The 18,241-nt window shown below is 37.7% G+C and overlaps 1 protein-coding gene across 1 annotated transcript in view; it reads right to left on the minus strand.

Moving 5' to 3' along the window:
- Positions 1-18,241, minus strand: part of otofa (otoferlin a) — a 91,901-nt gene that overhangs the window by 45,926 nt on the left and 27,734 nt on the right. Inside the window, exons 3-4 of the mRNA XM_037685877.1 lie at positions 15,778-15,866; positions 3,871-3,970 (exon numbers count right to left, since the gene is read on the minus strand). Of these exons, the coding sequence (XP_037541805.1) occupies positions 3,871-3,970; positions 15,778-15,866 (189 nt within the window). The remainder of the gene's footprint in view (positions 1-3,870; positions 3,971-15,777; positions 15,867-18,241) is intronic.

Below are 18,241 nucleotides of genomic sequence, written 5' to 3' on the forward strand. Positions count from 1 at the left end.
TCCAGATGACCTGACTGAAAATTGTTGGATTGTATACCTGGATTTTTGAGCATGGACTTTGTTGGTTAAAATATGTTGTCTTCTTACATTTGACATTAGCCCTAAAACCAAATAAAGGTTAAAAAAACGGTCCCCTTAATTTAATTAAAACTATTTTAACATTATAGATAAAAGGGTGTAATTTTGTCAGTTTTGTTTGTTTGTTTGTTTTGAGCTGTGTCAAGTCTTGACAGTCTTGTAGAAATTTAGAAGGGATTATCTCTCAGATTTATTGCTATTAATCTTGTTTATATTGCTATTAATCTTGTTTACATTGCTATTTATCTTGTTTATATTGCTATTTATCTTGTTTATATTGCTGTTTGTCTTGTTTATATTGCTGTTTACCTTGTTTATATTAATAGTTATCTTGTTTATTTTGCTGTTTATTTTGTTTATATTGCTGTTTATTTTGTTTATATTGCTGTTTATCTTGTTTATATTGCTGTTTATCTTTAAGATTAGAAACCAATGTTTCCAAACAGATTTATAAAGCTGTATCATTTTTAATTTACAAGTACCAATGTGTTTTAATCTCTGTGAATATAAACTCGAGCCATTTTGTTAAGTATTTAGTTGCAACATTTATTCTTATTTGGCCTTTATGGAGGTGCATGCTGACAGAAATACTGTTTTAAAACTTGTTATTTTGCTTTTTATTTTATTAATATTCTGCTGGCACTTCGCTCTTTCATCTATGGTTTGTTTTATGTGGAAAAAAGACTAAGCTTTGCTTCAAATACAATTTTATAAATATTCTTGTAAGCTTTAAAAGGATTTTATTTATTGCATTCTATATATGAATATTTGCAACACACTTACCATAGCAATAAATCATTGTTTATCCCTTGCTGGAGAGATTCAGATTGACGATTTAATGCAGGTCGGAGACATGGCAGGCTCTGTAGTTTGTCTTCAGTGTCTGCGTTGGAGACATGTTTGGACAAACACTGTCCTCCTGACAATGACCTGATCTTTATTATAGTGTCCCATTTATTCCACTGATAAAGACGGAAGAGGAGAAAATATACGTGACGCTCCTTCTCGCCTCCATCTGTCTCTGCTTCGCGCTCTTATTCTCTGGAACTCATCCTCACCAGACACTGACTGTGGTCCACTAGGAGTTGAAGGTGTTACCATGGCAACAACACTTGTGCAAAGTTCTACATCCAGTGTTGCTCTCAGGTAATATATAGTTTTGGTTTACGGCTCTCCTGCTACATAGATGTACATTGTGTGTGTGCATGTGTCATCTGAGGTGTGTTAATTAAAGTCCTCATGAACGCTCTGTGTGGATGTGTTTTAACTCCGGAGAATTCTCGTCATCTCAGAAACAGCACATCAGCATCTCCACCAACACAGTTCTGCACGCTCCCCGAGGTAGTTTTGCATTTTATATGGTTCTGTTTTTCTTAACACATCCCTTCATGCTATCCTCATTCTCCCACACATTTTATATTCACCACAGACACACTCCTCCTAACCACTGAGCTGCTCGGAGCACAATTTAAAATCAATAGAATATGTGGATCAGTGTTAATGCTGAGTGTGTGAATTTGCTGATGTTGCTACCAAAGAGCTGTAATTCCATCAGCTTCTTGTTGATGAGAAGCTCTTTAACGCTGGGGTCTTTATAAGCAGATAATGGCTGTAAATTTCTTGTTGGCAAACAGAAAACATTTTAATATTCTCTCATTAATGATTCCCCATGAGGTCGTGAGTAAAACTGGCTGATATTTCAGGTCAACTGCTGAGAAAATTGGCTAATAATGATGTGACTTAAGTTAAAAGGTTAAAATTCAGTGGTAAATCATCTGGGGCCTTCAAAGAATGAATTGAAGGCCATGAGTAAACCAAGAATCAAAAAATAAAAAGATAAAATGTTAATATGTAAAAACACCAGTTAATTTCTACAAAATAAATCTAAGGTCTAGCATTTCCAGAGTTTTGAACTGATATAATTTTATGCAGACAAATAAAGCGATGGTCATTTGGTCAAACCTCACTTTATGACATGATGGGTAATCTCATGCAACATGTTGTGTGGTGAACAACTCTTACTACAACCAAAACTAGCACAATAGCTGTAAAATCAACAGTTACAACCATTTTTGTCTTAGGTAAGGTCATTTAGCTGAAGTAGCCATCTTGAATTGAATAACTCCAAAATAACGCAATGTTTTTCTCAGAATTTCACTAATTTTTGCACATGAGATGTTTTTCCAAAAGAAAGTGTTAATTTTAACAAATGAAGTTTTAAGCAAATATGTTACACAATGTGTTGAGCTCAGAACATAAATTAAGCGTCACACTCAGCTACAACCAGCCTGAAGAACTGGCTGAGTTGTAACTACTTTTGTTTTTAAGTTTAGTTTGTTGTGGCAGCCATCTTTAATTGTGCTGTCTCCTAAAGTTAATCACTTGTAGATGTACTTCCAATAATCACTTTCAGTGAGTTTCCTTAAAATTCATCTAGTGGCTCACAAGATATTTTACTAACAAACAGACTGGGGTGGCTTTCATTGAGTGGGTTTATTCTCATTTTGTTTGTATACACAAACACCTGCTGCATGACTAATAAAAGTCACATTTAATTTATTGTGTGTGTTGCCATTCATGCATACGTTCAGTCTGCTTTGCTCTCATTCCTGATGAGAGCCCAGTGTGTTTAAATAAGCAAAGTTTTACATGATCTTTGTGGGGGTAATTGTTTTGTTAGCCATAAAATGTCAGTAGCTATGTGGTAGGATCAATTTACTACATATTTATTTGTGGGTGTTGCCTCATAGCATCGGACAAGTTATGCATAACAGAAAGTTGGAATGCCAGACTATTTTCAGTAGTTTCTGTATAGTTCTTGTGTCATGTTGGTACAGTTCTGATGTAATTTACGAGCATTTCTGGTTTATTTTTGTGTAGTTCTGTTTGTACAGTACTCCCTCGTTTATCGCTGGGGATCCGTACCCTGAAGATCCATCCATCCATCATCTTTACCCGTTTATTCCATTTTGGGTCACGGGGGTCGCTGGTGCCCATGTCCAGCAATCACTGTGCGAGGGGCGGGGGACACCCTGGACGGGTCTCCAGTCCTTCACAGGGACACATAGAGAGTAGAGACAAACGAGACAAACAACCATTCACTCTCTCACTCACACCTAGGGACAATTTAGAGTTACCAGGTTTTAAGTTGCATAAGTATTTTATGTGCCTATGAACTCCTTTGCAAACAACCTGCAAGAAAAAGTCTCCCAGTCTAAGTTAAATATGTTTGATTTGTTCAGTAAAATATTGCCTCAGAATGTAGTTAACAGTTTGGCTGTCAACATTAGCAAGTTTAGCTTGAAAACTTGTCTGTTTTATCAACTTCCTGACCTGCAGTCCCATCTAAATCCACAGCAAATGTTTACAATTTTAAACACATTCTGGACTGAAAAAAGTTTGAAGAGTTTGGTAAAAAATATTGCCTTGATATCACCATAAAAAATTCTAAAACAATGTAAATGTTAAAAAAGATGATTAAGTTAAAATTGTTGGGAAAGTATACCATGTGAAGTATATCTAATATTTTCTAATATTTCACTTTGGAGATTGTTCAATCCCAGTTTGTTGTTTGTTTGTAGTTGTTTTATTTTTATTTTTTTTAAAGGAGAAGATATTATTAGAATGTTCTTCTTTCTCATTCAATCTTTTCTTTTCAATGATTTTTTTTTGTTTCTTTTAAATGGATGAATAAATAAAAATAAATAAAGAGCTATTGCCCAGTTTTAATTTTAACATAATAAGCTCTATGTGAATTTGAACCTGTCTATCTTTGTGAACAGTCCATTTTACCTTGATTGATGTGTTGTTGTCATCAATGAGTGTGTCGGTCAGCTCTAAGTGTCCCTCTTCAGCCACCTTCTGAAGCACCATACAGAAAGTCCCGATCAGTCTGCAGGAAAACACCAAAGAGAGTCAAGAAATATTAACAAAATCATTACTTTTAATTTTTTTCCATCTTTTGATCCTACTCTGCCGCCCATCTGTTCACCTCTGTTTTAGGTCTAATGGTATCATTGTCACATTGCCTTTGGCTTTTCTTTTACACCAATAAATTCTGTCAAATCGTATTTTCAATGAGGTAACTGCTCTCCTCTTTTTTATTTTACACAGTGTGGAGGTGAGTGTGTGTACAGGGTGGAGACACACTGAGAATATGTTTCACTGTCGGCAATAACTGTCATTATTGGTAAGAATATTAATTTGTTGCCTAAAGGATATTTCAGAACAACAAAAAGGAGCAAAGAAGTCACACAGCAACCATTCTTTATGTTGTCAAATGAAGCACGGCTGCTCGCTCTCCTGTCGTTGTGTTTTACAATCAAACAGTTGGACTTAATGAAAATGAGGAGTTTTAAAATTATCATTAGAGCTTAAACGTTGCAGCCACATGGATTTGTGGGACAAGATATTTGGTGTTCCTGTCATAAATGGTGGTTCAGGGTATTATCTAGTAAAGAAAATGAAAAGAGGAAGCTCTTTTCTCTTCCTTTCAATAATTTGGACCAGCTTTGATCACGACTTCTCCTTGGATGCTTCCAGGTCAGTTCACTAAGTGTTCAAAGCAACAACAACAAAAGTTATTTCTGCACTAATAACAAAAACTCGTTATCACATTCAACATTTTTCAGTCAGGTCATCTGGACAGTTTCTTTTTTTTTTTCTGAAACGTTCGCCTTCGATCCGGAAGGCTTCATCAGTCAGTTGTTGTCAACCAGTTTGACAAGAACAAGGAAGAGGGCCGGCAATGGAGGAGGGGGCGTACCAAAGAGACCATCTTATCACAAGCAGAACTGGTTTGTTACACTTTGGAGTAAGTTGTTGGGGGAAGAATCAGTTTTGTTGTGTGTTTCCTTGACTGATGAAGCCTTCCGGATCGAAGGCGAAACGTTTCAGCACACAAAAAAAGAAACTGTCAAGATGACCTGACTGAAAAATGTTGGATTGTATACCTGGATTATTGAGCATGGACTTTGTCATTATCATATTCTTTTAATCATAACATTGGGAAAAAAAATGTTTAGATGGAAAAAATATTTCATTCTGCAATTAAGCAACAACAAGCTTTTAAATTTTGTTTATTGCTACATTGCTTATCTGTCCCACGGGATGTACTGATCTTTTTCCATCCATTCCTTTTTTTTTTTACCCACTTTCTCCTTCACTTCTTTCTGTATTATGGAGAGCAGTCACTGTGCTAGAGGCGGGGGACACCCTGGACAGGTTGCAAGTCCTTTACATGTCCACATAGAGACAAACGAGACAAACAATCACTCTCTCTTTGACACCTAGAGACAAATTAATTTTATCAATGAACCTAAAGTGCATTTGTTGGTCTGTGGGGGGGGGGAACCGGAGTACCCGGAAAAAAAACAAAACGTATACATTAAGAACATGCAAACTCCACTGCTCCACTGTGTCTTTTTGTCATGCCACAAACTTTTTATACCAACAGAAGTAAACAGACTCTAACAGAAATGCTAACTCATCTAAGCAAAGATGACACACTACTGTAGTTGCACAAATGAGATCATAAAATGCATGTCGCTGCAGAGACCATCTCTACACAACCCAGATAAAACGTAGGGTCGGTCCTCATTCAAGGAGCCAATTAGAGCTGGTGAATAATTTAAAAGTTGTTTTTTTTCTTCACAACAGAGCGTTTGTTTGCAGAGCAATCGGTCACATAAAGAATAAGCAGACTACTCTGAGACACAACCATCTGTCATTTCTACTGTAAGCACTTCTTACCTCAGATAACACATGGGCTGCAAATACAGCTGTGTTTCATATTCCACTGCACACACACTTTACATATTCAAATGAAGCAAAAGAAAAAAGAAGCTATTTAGAAGGAAATGACACAGCACCAGGCTGAATTGGAGTTTGCACTGAAAACTAATAACATTAAATGAGGACATTTAAGCCAAACACATTTAAAGATAATCTACTGGGATGAAAGAACAATGTGAGGCTTATAGAAAGAATATAAGCTAAAATAAGTACAGTACACACAAACACACAGCACACCTGCACATGAATACAAAAAACACTTGTTTAAATTAATTATTTGATCAAAGACAACAAAGGAAGCGTCTTATCACTGAGCAAATAAAGGGAGTGTCTAATATTATTATCTCTCTTTCCCTGCATTAAAGTGATAATGCAAATCTTTTAAAGTGGGGTTCGCAAAAATGGTTATAAACAATGAATTCCTTATCTGTTATGAATAGATTTTTAGAAAATCTCAGTTTGGGGAAAAGACTTGATTCTGACTGCACTGACATGCTAACATCTAGTCTAAGCATAACCGAGACTGAAATAGATTGTTGCAGTCCTAAAAAAAATTATTAGCAGCTCATACAAAAGCTGTTTTTATTAACTTTTAAAACAGTGACAATTTTGTATTTTATAGTTGTTTTTATTTATTTTACATAGAAACACAGATTAAAAAAAAAAAAAAAAAAAGCAACATCTAGCTGTAAGACTTTTGGTGACGCCTGGAGCACTTCCTGCAGCAATCTCCAAATATTTCTGCTAGAATAACCAAGTTCAGCTAAATGGATGGTGAGGTAAATGTTTAGAAAATACCGTTTGAAGGAACTGCTGTGTATTTTTTTTATTTTTTAGATTAAAGTTGTATTAATATTCAGAAACCCATTTTGGTCCCATCTGAACTAGCCGTTAGCTCATCATTCTGGTCAGAATGAAACCCTTCTCCAAACTAAGGTCATTTAAAGAGATATCTTCAACAAGTATGTTAAATTTTCATCATCTTTCCACAAAACCCCACATCAGAGCATCTGAACCATTCCTTTTATCCTGCTTTGCCTCCATCAGCTGTTTTTACACACAAGTTTTGATTCTCTAAAGGCACCGGCTGTGAATTTCACCTTTTCTCGAAAGTGAGGCTATGTGTTAGCAAAGCTTTATAATGAGCTACGTTTCAGTCCAAAACTTGACTTTGAGCTTATTTTTCTCTCTCATCTTTCAAGTAAGTTAATCCCCTTCAGGTACACACAGATGCTTCCTCTGTGAAGCTGTTTTTTTTTTTTTTTTTCAGTCAGGCTCCTTGATGCTCAATTTTACAACTTTGATCACTAAAGAAAGAGTCATGGAGGACATTATTGGGGTTTATTTGTGAAGAAAACTTTATTTTTCAATTGCAGTACCTAAACTTGAACATCTCTGAGCAAAGTCGCAGTGAAATGCTGATCCACTGCAGCACAACCTTTATCAGACGGGCTGATCCATGCGTTGCTCAGTCGGTTCCTTTCAGCCATTGTAACGCATGTACAAACCATGAATAATTGAACTGAGCGGGGCCTATCATGTTCTAGTTCACGTTTTAGCATTTCAAAGGATGGCATTCATTATTGACCAACAATTTACTTTCATCCGCTTTATCGTTCAGAGATCCTTTGTATTTTCATTCTCTGTGATTCTTTGTAAGTAAATCAAAACCTATCAGGACCTCGCACAAAGAAGACGTCCAGAGCAGGTGAGAGCAACTTTAAAATGCAAACAGGAATCCTCTGCAGGCTCTGGTGACAGCCTGGAGAACAGCATATGATGGACGTTTTCCACTGACTGTGTGTGTAATGAGGATTATAGGAAGAAAGCAAAGTGTGGAGATAAAATAAACATAAAACACGGTCTGCACTGGTGAACAGAGTTTAATATTACTTCTGATTTGGTGTTTTCGAGATAATTATTGTTACATAGTTGCAACTGATAGACTAACGTCTCACCCTCAGATGAGCACAATTAAATTTCTCTATCACATAAAGTTATTAAGCCGAAGTCTTTTTTGGAGTTGGTGGCCATAAACACGCTTTTCAATCTGTGGTTTGATGGTTCGGTTCAGTCGCTCACACGGCTGGATGCCTTAAGGCAGAGTGCTGCTCAGTTTCATAACAGTCGTGTTCCATCACAGGACGAAACACAAAGAATATGACCCAGATTTTAGCCAAAAATAAGGAGAGTAATAAAAGAGGGCTGTTTAGAACATGTCTGTTAATACATTGCAGTATTTATTGCTCTTATAGAAGTGGCTGGTGTAGATTAAATTTGTACTTTATAAGGCTCAGCCACATTTAGGGAATTATGACATAAATTTATATTGACAAATGATTGTATGTGTTTGGTAATAATCAACTTTAAGTGATCACCTGGTGGATTTAATGACCTCAAGACAGTGGAGATGATGGTGGAGGAAGATTTCAGGAAGACCTCAGCCCCTCCTGCACACATCACACTAGCATGAACTCTACAGTAAATATCCAAAAGAAGTAAAAACTATAAACTGGACTGCTTTTCTTTAAGCTAAAGACGTTTCGCTTCCCATCTGGGAGGCTTTATCGGTTCAAAAGTTTGTGTGGAGTTCCAAGCTTCATAGATCTGCATGAGGTCTCGTCATGTAGATACACATGCAGATTAGACTGGAACTACTCGCCCCGCGCAACTGAGGTTCGTTAGGACTCTTTTTCTGCCTGGCTCACAGAAAAGATGTTTTGATCACATTTGGTCACCTGCATGAAGTTGTGAATTGGAGTAGAGCTGACCTGGAATCAGGCCTAAAGCTGCATTGTAAATTTATTGAAAGTTGAAATCTGAGCTCTTCTCTGTTTAAAGTTGTTTTTTTCTCATTTAACATAAATGACCTCCTTCACCCCCCTATCAAACCATTTGTCTTCTCTTTCTTTTTCTTGGTCCTCAAAAGAGTGTCCCTTCTCCACGAGATGTAGGTGGACTGCTGAGTCTTGTCCTGAAGATCTAGCTCTCCTGTGTTAAGCATCTTTGGAGAGGTTGTTTAGTTTCTCCAACATAGAGGTCTGCAGACACCACAGCGCTCAGTTTGGGTTTGGGGATTTTATCCTTGAGATGGACCAGCCTCTGTCTGAGGGTTCCATTGGGTTTAAAATGTATTGGGATGTTAAGTTTGGAGAAAATTCTTCTGAGTTTTTCAGACATTCCATCAACATATGGGATGACAAGGATTTTGAGTTTGCTCTTCTCCTCCTTCTGTTCTGCAGCACGCTTTTTGGATTTCTTTAATAATTTGACAAAATCCCAGTTGGGATGTCCACAGGTTTGGAGAGCTTCTTTGATGTGTTCCTGTTCCTTTTCCTTCCCTGCTGGAAGGTTTCAGTGTTGAGGTTTCCATCTCTTTCCATGTTGATATATATACACCAGCTTCTTCATACCCAAGGCCCAGCAAATGTACTTTCTGAGGCAGCTGAGGAAGTTCAACAGGACAAACACAACCACGCTGGATCCACTGTTAAGGGCAAGACCAGACTGCAGTGTAGGTAACTGGTTGTAATCCACTCACACCAGATAACTTTTATACTTCCAGATCCAGAAACTGGATACCTAAGATTATAGTGGATATTTCTCACCTTGGGCCCAAAATGTTTGTGATGCTGCTTTCTTCTGGCAGAAGGCTGAGTCCAACAAGACCAAAAACAGCACACTTTATTGCATTCACATTTTCTTGCACATTGCCATTGCCCTTTCATAAATTTGCATTGCTAGTTGTTGTTTACTCTTATTATTTGTTATTGTATACCTGTCTGACAGTTGTATATCTACTTGGCAACAAATTAAGCAGTCATAGTGAAATAATATACAAGTAATGGCAGATAAATCTCATTTTTATAAAAGCTAAATATTGGTTTGGTTGAACCCAACTCAGAGTTGCAGCTCTTTTTCATTTGTATGGGAATAGATCATAGCACTGGAAAACAAATTATTTACAGTCTAACCAGTTCTTTTTATTTACACCTTTTCTTGGTCGATGATCCTAAGGTAAAAATTTGACCTGATGGTCAATTTCTAATAAAAACAGTACCTGTCAGAATCAGGTTTTTTTATATATTAAATTATAGCAGTTCTTTTTGTGTTTATTATTCTTACAAACTGAGACAATACACATTAAAAACAATGAAACGTTTTTGAAGCACATTGAACTAAAAACATAGAAGCGAAAACTACAGTAGAGCATACCAGGACTCCTTTAATGTGATCTTTCATTCAGAAGTTTCTGTTTGTTGTTTTCATCATAGCAAAATGACATTTTGTTTAATGCCATGTTTTACAAATCAGAGTCATTGTAACAATACCTGAAAAAAAGACATAAACTGCGGCGATTAGGGTTGTCACTGGCACCACCTTGCTAATTATCCTGTTATATTCCTTTATAGATCAGTTAATTTAGGTCAACAGTTCAGACTCTTTGCTCCAACACACACATGCATACACTGTGTACTACAGTGAAATATAATCTAAAAACATCTCTCTCAGCCAGCAGGGAAAATATAATTACACTTGCTGTATATGCTGGACAGAGACCACCTGCCCCCTCCCCCCCACCCTATGCTTCACTGCCTACTTTGTGTTATGGAAATGTGACCTCACGTATGATTACATGGTGTGACACACGGGCCTCGTGCTGCAGTGGTACTTGAAGGGATGAAGCGGATCAGTTATCTTTGTAGTGATGCTGCCCGTGGACATATGGAACAGGTGTGAGAATAACACCAGCTGTGACTCACCTTGAATAATTTACCCTCTTAAATATGTGCCATGTTGTTCTAGAAGTACTTCTGCGTGTGTACTTTATAAAGTTTTGAATCCTAAACTGAGCTTCTGATATTTGGATCAAGTTATTTTCAGGGTTCATTAATTGTTTTGCACAGTTTTTTTTCTTCCTTGGGTTTGTTTTTCTTTTGCATTTTGCTTAAAACTTCTCTTACCTTGACATCATTTTATGTTATTTTTATTTTATTATTTTAACACAGAAAATGATGCACTTCAAGTGTGAAGTTTGAGCTTGCATCAAGGGACCAGGCATTTTATTTTTCTTATCAAAGATGGTGGTGGGGCGGGTGAGGGTGCTGATGCTGTTTTGTCACAACTGGATAAACATTCATTCAACCTTTATTTAACATCCAGGCCAACAAGAGAAAACTGAATGATAGATGCGTCATATTTCTGTGATACAGTGAAAGATTGATCCTGTTCCATTGTTTTTTTGTTTTTACCTTCTAATCTGATTTGTTTAATTTTACAACATTTACCAGTCCTTTTTTTTATTTAAGTTCCCTCCCTAATTATTATGTTAAAGTTTTGAAGTTATAAAGTGGATTTTATTTATTTTAAAAGTATTTAATTCAAAATAAAAAAAATTTGTTAGCAGTTTTTGATATGTAGTCATTTTGCGTGTATCTGCAGCTATTCTGCATGTCTTTAAGAACAAGTATTATCTTTTTGTGTCAGCTGTGTGTCTTGTTTTGGTCATTTTGTATCTACCATTGTGCATTTGATTTATATTACGTATGTCTTAAATGGGTTATTTTATTAATTTCATGGTCAGGTTATTTAATGCATTTCACAAATTCATAATAGGGACAAAATAAATATACATTTAAAGGTATTTCACTAAAATCAGTAATATTCTCTCATATCCATTTTTTTTTCCAGATTTATTGGGTCTTGAGTAAGTTGTTGAATTATTGAAAGTGAACTAAAAAAAATGAAACAAAGCAAAGAATAGACCAGTACTGACACCCTGTCAGCCCCTGAACAAATTACCAACATTTTTTACTCTGCAGCACCAGAATGAACTTTGTGTAGAACTGTTTTCAGAACGTGAGGTGAGTCAGCTGTCCTAAACTTTTTGAGTCTTATTAAACATGCAAGTCTCTGAAATGTTACTCCTATATGCTATTGGTCCACTTCTTCACAGAGAAGAAGCACAAAAATCCTGATGACAGATTAGTGCTGGCTTGATGTAAAACTGATACAACATCAGTCTGCACGCCCACCACAAACCTTTTACTTCTCATTTGTCTTTGAGCGGATGAGAAATGAGTAACCATCTACAGTGCCCGCGTTCAAAACAACTACAATCGCACATGGCATGATAAGGTCACCTGGACGAAATACAGAGACAGTGGCACAAACATGCACTGCCATTTACATACACACAGCGACAAGCGTACAAAGTTGTAACAAAGTTAGAGGTGTTGTAATTTTCCCTCAATCTGGGCCATTAACTGCAAATAAGACACATTAATCAGCCAGAAGGGAGGAAGACAAACGGCAAAGAGCGGTTGAAACGATCTGATTGGATTTGCTTCAGACACTGGAGATGGTCATGCTTACTGACACAAGCCACAACCTTTAGACACAAAATATCATCCTGAAATGGAAAACAGAAAAACAAACAAGAGAAGCAGGAAAAACATAAAAACGAAGAAATGAAGACAAATTAAAATGCAGCAGCAGTGTGCCTTTATCTACATTATATAACCATCACTATTCAGGATTTCAACAACTCAAACTGAACCTTGAGAATACTGTTCGGCATTACACCACCTGACTGTAAATTGGATAAAATCTTAAACGTATGCTAGATGAACTTGTAAAAACATAATTTCGTGACAGCTTAACTCCTCATTGTCCCCACTGAGCATGTCTTTTATATCAATCAGCTAAATTCAGTAAGACCTGTTGTGAAGACCTCACATATCTTCATATAAGTGTTTATTCTTTGTGATGGAGCATAGCTGAACACAGCAGGAAGCCTGAGCTCACTGCTGCCTCTTCCACTCTGTTAATGTGTTTTCTCTGATTGGCTCATGCTACTGAACAATTTCTTTCTTTAGCATTTTCAAGGCATTATTTCTTCATACTGAATGTGATGTATATCACATGCACAGCTATTTATTCTGTGGTTGCTCTCATCTCTGAAGACACCATGTGAGGTCTAACACCATACTGGCAGAGCTAATGTAAGCATTTCACAGATGTTCTAAGAAACAATCAAAACGAGCAATGTTCGTTGCGAAATGTATGGCGCATAAAGTCGGCATGTACAGTAAACTGTTTGATTCTGCTAAAAGAAATGCACTCTGAGGTTTTTTTTTTTATTATCGCTTGCTGCCATGAAAGGCAGGTGATAATGTAATTACCCGTGTCTCTGTGTTTGTGAATTGTTTCAGTTTTCTGGCCTTTAAGAACAATAAAAAGGGAAGAAATATAATGTTTCCCTAACCAAAATGGAGTAGTGATGGTACCCAAGCACAGGTTGAAAGCACAGATAAAAACATCTTTAAACCTATAAAGAAAGGTAAACAGAAATAAATGCTTCTATAGTGTAAAATAATACGTAATTTAAAAACAAAAAAGGTTTAATACAGGAATGAATCCATTTTGCTTCCCCACTGGCACCTCTGATCTACAAATATATATTTACCATTAATGCTTCCTCGATTTAGCTAAAGGAATACATGTGTTAGCCATACAAAAGCGTTGGTGTCCATTGATAAGGTTTCTATTTGATGCATCAAATTTAGCATTTTATATGCTGTACCCCTGCCACTGTCAACACTTGCTGAGCAAACTCATGCACATTGTGCATTCAACTTATAAAAATAGTTCAAACCAGGCTCAGCACTAACATCTGTCTTGGAAAGTGGTCCATAGCTTAATTCCAACGGCGTCCAAAGTTCCCGGCTGAACATGAGCGCAGGGTGCACTGGGTGGATTTTTAAACAGTGATCTGGTTTGAAAATAGGATTAAGGGCAGGCGTTGGTCCCAAGCTCACTGTTTTTGCTCCATTCGAATGGCAAGCTGTGTGGCCAGGGTCCCATTGAAGTGATCTACCAACCCATAGCTCTATGGATGGAATGGAGTTGTGCAAGTCTTCCTAATCCCCATTCGTAGGCACACCTCCTTGAACACCTTAGTGTCAAAGTTTTGCCTCTGGTCACTGTGTAGCTCATCTGGCACACCAAACTGACAGACCATCTCATCCTCTAGCGTTTTCTGCTGTGGTAGTGGTGCTCAGGTCATTTTGTGAAGTAATCCATAGTCACAAGCATGTAGCGATTCCCCCGGTCTGTGGCAGGAAATGGGCCCAGAACATCTACGCCCACCCTCTACCTTTGGGTGGCAATCTGATATTACTGCAGCAGTGCTCGGGAGTGGCAGGATGGCCCTTTCTATGCAGTGCAGGTGGACAAAGATCTCCATATTCTGCGACACCCTGGCCAGTAAACCAGCCCCGAAGCCAATGAAGAGTCTTGGAAATGCCAAAGTGTCCTGCTCTGCAGGTTCTATGCACCAAACAGAGTATCTGCTCTCAAAGCTGCTGGAGTGTGAGTAACTACAGTGTCCCTCAATGTCCACTCAGTGCCACCCACCATCAATAGAGCAGACCATCTCAGAGCTGGAGGTTCTGCCAGTGGGAGTGCAGTGCGTTGGTTTCTTTGTTGAGAGCTGATACTTTGTCCATGCTGGTCGTTGCCGAGACTCCAACCAAGCATGAACCCTGCCAAGGACTGGGTCTTGACGCTGGAGCTGCTTGACCTGTTGGACCTGTTGAGGGCAGAGGCTCTCCACTTCCTAAATGCTAATACCATCCTCCGGCAGGTGGCCAGCCTTTATGCTGTGGAATGGCCTCTCCTCAACCTGATGACAATGTCGGCAACTCCCTGTGCACGGTCACCTGGAAAGGGATCCGCGTTGGAGTGTAGGTGGCCAGCACAATGCCTCACCTCAAAGTTGTAGTCCTGCAGCACTTTGATCCACCTGATTAGCTGTCCCTCTGGCTCTTTAAAGTTCCACAGCCAGGTGAGTGAGAGGGTGGGAGACTTTAGTTGGGATGTCACTGTAGTCCACACTGAACGGCCATGACCCATCTTTCTTTTTCACCAGGACTGCTGGGGCTGCCCATGGACTGTTGGAAGGTTTAGTGACTCTGGCCCAAAACATATCCTTCACCTTTAGGTGTGTGGCATCATGTTTAGCAAGTGGCAGGTGGTGGGGGCATTATTAGATAAGGCCCGTATCTCCTGTGATGATGTCATGCAGAACCAGATTAGTGTGCCTGCAATCTTCAGCTATTGCAGCAAACACATCAGTAAACTCATTCAACAGTCCCTTTAGTTGCTGCTGCTGCTGCTGCTGCTGCTGCTCTGCATTTAGCTCCACACTACTTCTCTCCAACAGCTCTTCCAAAGTATGCTGCGTCTCTGATGATGGCAGCTGGGCCAGCTTCTGTGAAGTGGGAGCTGCTGCAATCTTTGGCCGCTGGGCTCATGTGTGCTCTGGGTGGGAGTGCACTGAATCTCTTGCTGGGGTTGAGGGGCATGCTGGAGTCTCTCACTGCTCTTGTCTTCCTCGTTGCCTTTGATGTTGTCTTTGTGGCGTCTGAAACAATTATTTTGACTGGGACCCTTCCCACTGAATGCTTTGAACCTCATAGTTCTGGTCCTCAGGCAGAATGTGGATCCATGTACATCTATCACAGCTCCCCATTTAGCCAGCAAGTCAAGGTCAATGATGCAGGCATCTTGGATGTTCATCAGCCACAAGAGGTGTTCAGTGTTACGGCTTGCCACCATGACATCCAGCAGATCTCTCCCAGGACCTTTGCCTGCTCCTCAGCTACTGTTGTGATGCTCTCAGTGGTGGGATTCCAAAATGGAGTTTAGATTGCCCACATCATGTGTTAGGGTGTACAACTGGACCCAGTGTCGACCAGTGCTTAGCAAACAAAACCACTGAGCTTACAGGTAATGTACAATACAACGATTGCGTCTTCCCCAGACATAACTCTGCAACATATATGATGCAGTTAGAGTAATAACAAACTATCTTTTAAATATAGTTCTGAAAAAACTTCGCACCTGTTGGAGAAAACTTTGCTGTAGTTGTACACTTGGATCTCAAGCATCTCATTTCCATCCAACCTGCTGGCAATGGGCCATCGAAATGTCTGAAACAGACAGAAATAAAATGTTAGAAAACAAATACTAACTAATGTAGGAAAATATTTTTAAATGCCTCCGTTGTCAGTGGGAAGAGCTTAAATAAAAATTTTGAGCGGACATTAAATCTGAGTTTTAGAGCAGTTTTTATCAACTTGATAATATTATTCATACATCTTTTATTTGATTTAACAATTAGTAAAATTTAAAATTAGTTTCCAACCATTGATTAATTTGATTTAATGTTTAAATGAGATGATTGAAAATATTAATAAAAAACTCTAAACAATTTAAAAAAAAAATCACTTATTGAACTGTAAATAGAATTTTTTGAAAGAATGCCTGTTAGCACTCAGAGTATATACACAGGAGGATTCTCAGTTACTACTACACCAAACTGTAGATTAATATTAGTTGAACTGCGTGAGTTAAAGCATTGTTTGTGTTTGTTAATTTTGACTAGCTGTGGCGGCCATCGTGAATTGGGTGGACTCCAAAAGTTAAGTTTTGTAGAAGTACAAGCAATGAATATATAATATATTCTAAGAGTTTTAATAACATATGTCCAGTGGTTCATGAGATATTTTGCTAACAGACAGACATACACACATACAAAGTCACAGGCAATTACACAATGACCCACCTTTCATGGAATTAGACGATAATAAATATTAAATACATATTTATATTTGACCTAATGTAACAAACAAAGGACATAAATTGGTCGTTAAATACTTGTGTCAAACAATCTTAATTCATGTCAGTTGATGATACAAAAGCCAAACTGTTAAAAAGTAATTTAAATCCTTAAAATCTTAATCCTAATCCTAAATCCTAATCCTTTATTTAGTTGTTTTCATCATGTTTGCAACACCATAAAGGATCATCAAAAGCATGGTATGTATTCATATTTTTCACATGACTGATTTCACTGTTTACTGATATTTCTAACCCATTAGTTTAAGATTAATGACAGAAACCCGTTCTTCCATCCACCGGTTCATCCACTGACAAACTTTATAGTTCCTGGCACAAATCTTGTTGTTGGCTGTCTGCTTCACTCAGGTGCTGTTCATGTGATAAATCTTTATGTGTTACCTATCATGTTCATGACTTTCTAACGACCATCCTTCAAATTTTCAGCCAAATCCTGCCTGCAAAGTCACCATTAATCACATAATTGGCTCTAATGGGATTCCTGCATTTCAAATGGTAATGGAAGTTTTATTAAGTATAACTGGTTCAGTCCAGCTGCTCCTAGATTTCATATAAAGCCAAGCATCAGCCAGAAATCACATGAATACAGATTTGACCGCAGTATTTATCATCGTCTCTAACTTGAATAACATTCAAGATAAATTGTTTTCCCTCAAGTCAATCACACTCGGGGACTCGTGTCAAGGCCTCATGTCAGCATAAATCTGTTCTCCTGAAATATCCTTGAGTTTAGAAGAATCCCCAGCAGCTGTAGTGGTGGTGCTCCGAAGGGAACAAATTATTGCAATGTTTTATTTATCCCTCAAAACATCTCCAGGTTATGTAGAACCAACTGGGCGTATTGATCATCTTTTTATTGCTATGAGATGGAACAAGAAGCCGAGAGAAACTGCACAGTATTGAGTTCATAAAAGTGGATAACCTTGAGCAAAAGCCAATGCGTGACGAAAAGGAGACAAAAATTGCATTCTTTAGATTCTTCATTTTAATTATCTCTGAAGACCAGTTTCAATAGTTTTATGCAGCAACAACAAAAGAGACAATATACTGCTGCTGTATAAAAAATAGCTTCACCACAAATCTTCTGAATAATTTTCAACTGATAATCAGCTTGTCAGTCTCATCATATGCCCATTTGTCTCTTTTTAAAAAATAAACCATCCATTTGTTGTGAAGGATTTGTCATAAGTGGAAAATTATGACCCTAATTCTAACAGTGAACTGATTTGGAAAACGAGTTGTAACTTCTAAAAAATCTAAATGAGAAAACACAATAATGTTTTCTCATATAAAAATACTACTACAAATACTTCAGAAACTGCACATTTTCTAGATATCCAGTTGCTCATAAGAAAACAAAAACGAACAAGAAATAAACAACTTGCATAATTATTACTTTACACAAGATGAAAACAGAAAAGCCAAAAAACTAATATGACTTGGCACATTTTTCAAATCTTTCCTCTTCTTACTGTTACATTAAGCAAAATAAAAAGCAAAACAAACAAGAGTTTATTTTTGATAAAGTATGACGTTCCTGAAATTAGATGTTTTGTGTTAAACTCAAACACAATAAGTGCAATCTGCAATCTTTATGTGTATGGATACGTTTTGCACCCGACTTGGTTCTGTGCTTTGTCTCGATGTGTGGAATGAAGTTTGAAGG

The sequence above is a fragment of the Nematolebias whitei genome, chromosome 12, assembly GCF_014905685.2.
Source record: "Nematolebias whitei isolate Nwh7 chromosome 12, NemWhi1, whole genome shotgun sequence".
Taxonomy (NCBI): domain Eukaryota; kingdom Metazoa; phylum Chordata; class Actinopteri; order Cyprinodontiformes; family Rivulidae; genus Nematolebias; species Nematolebias whitei.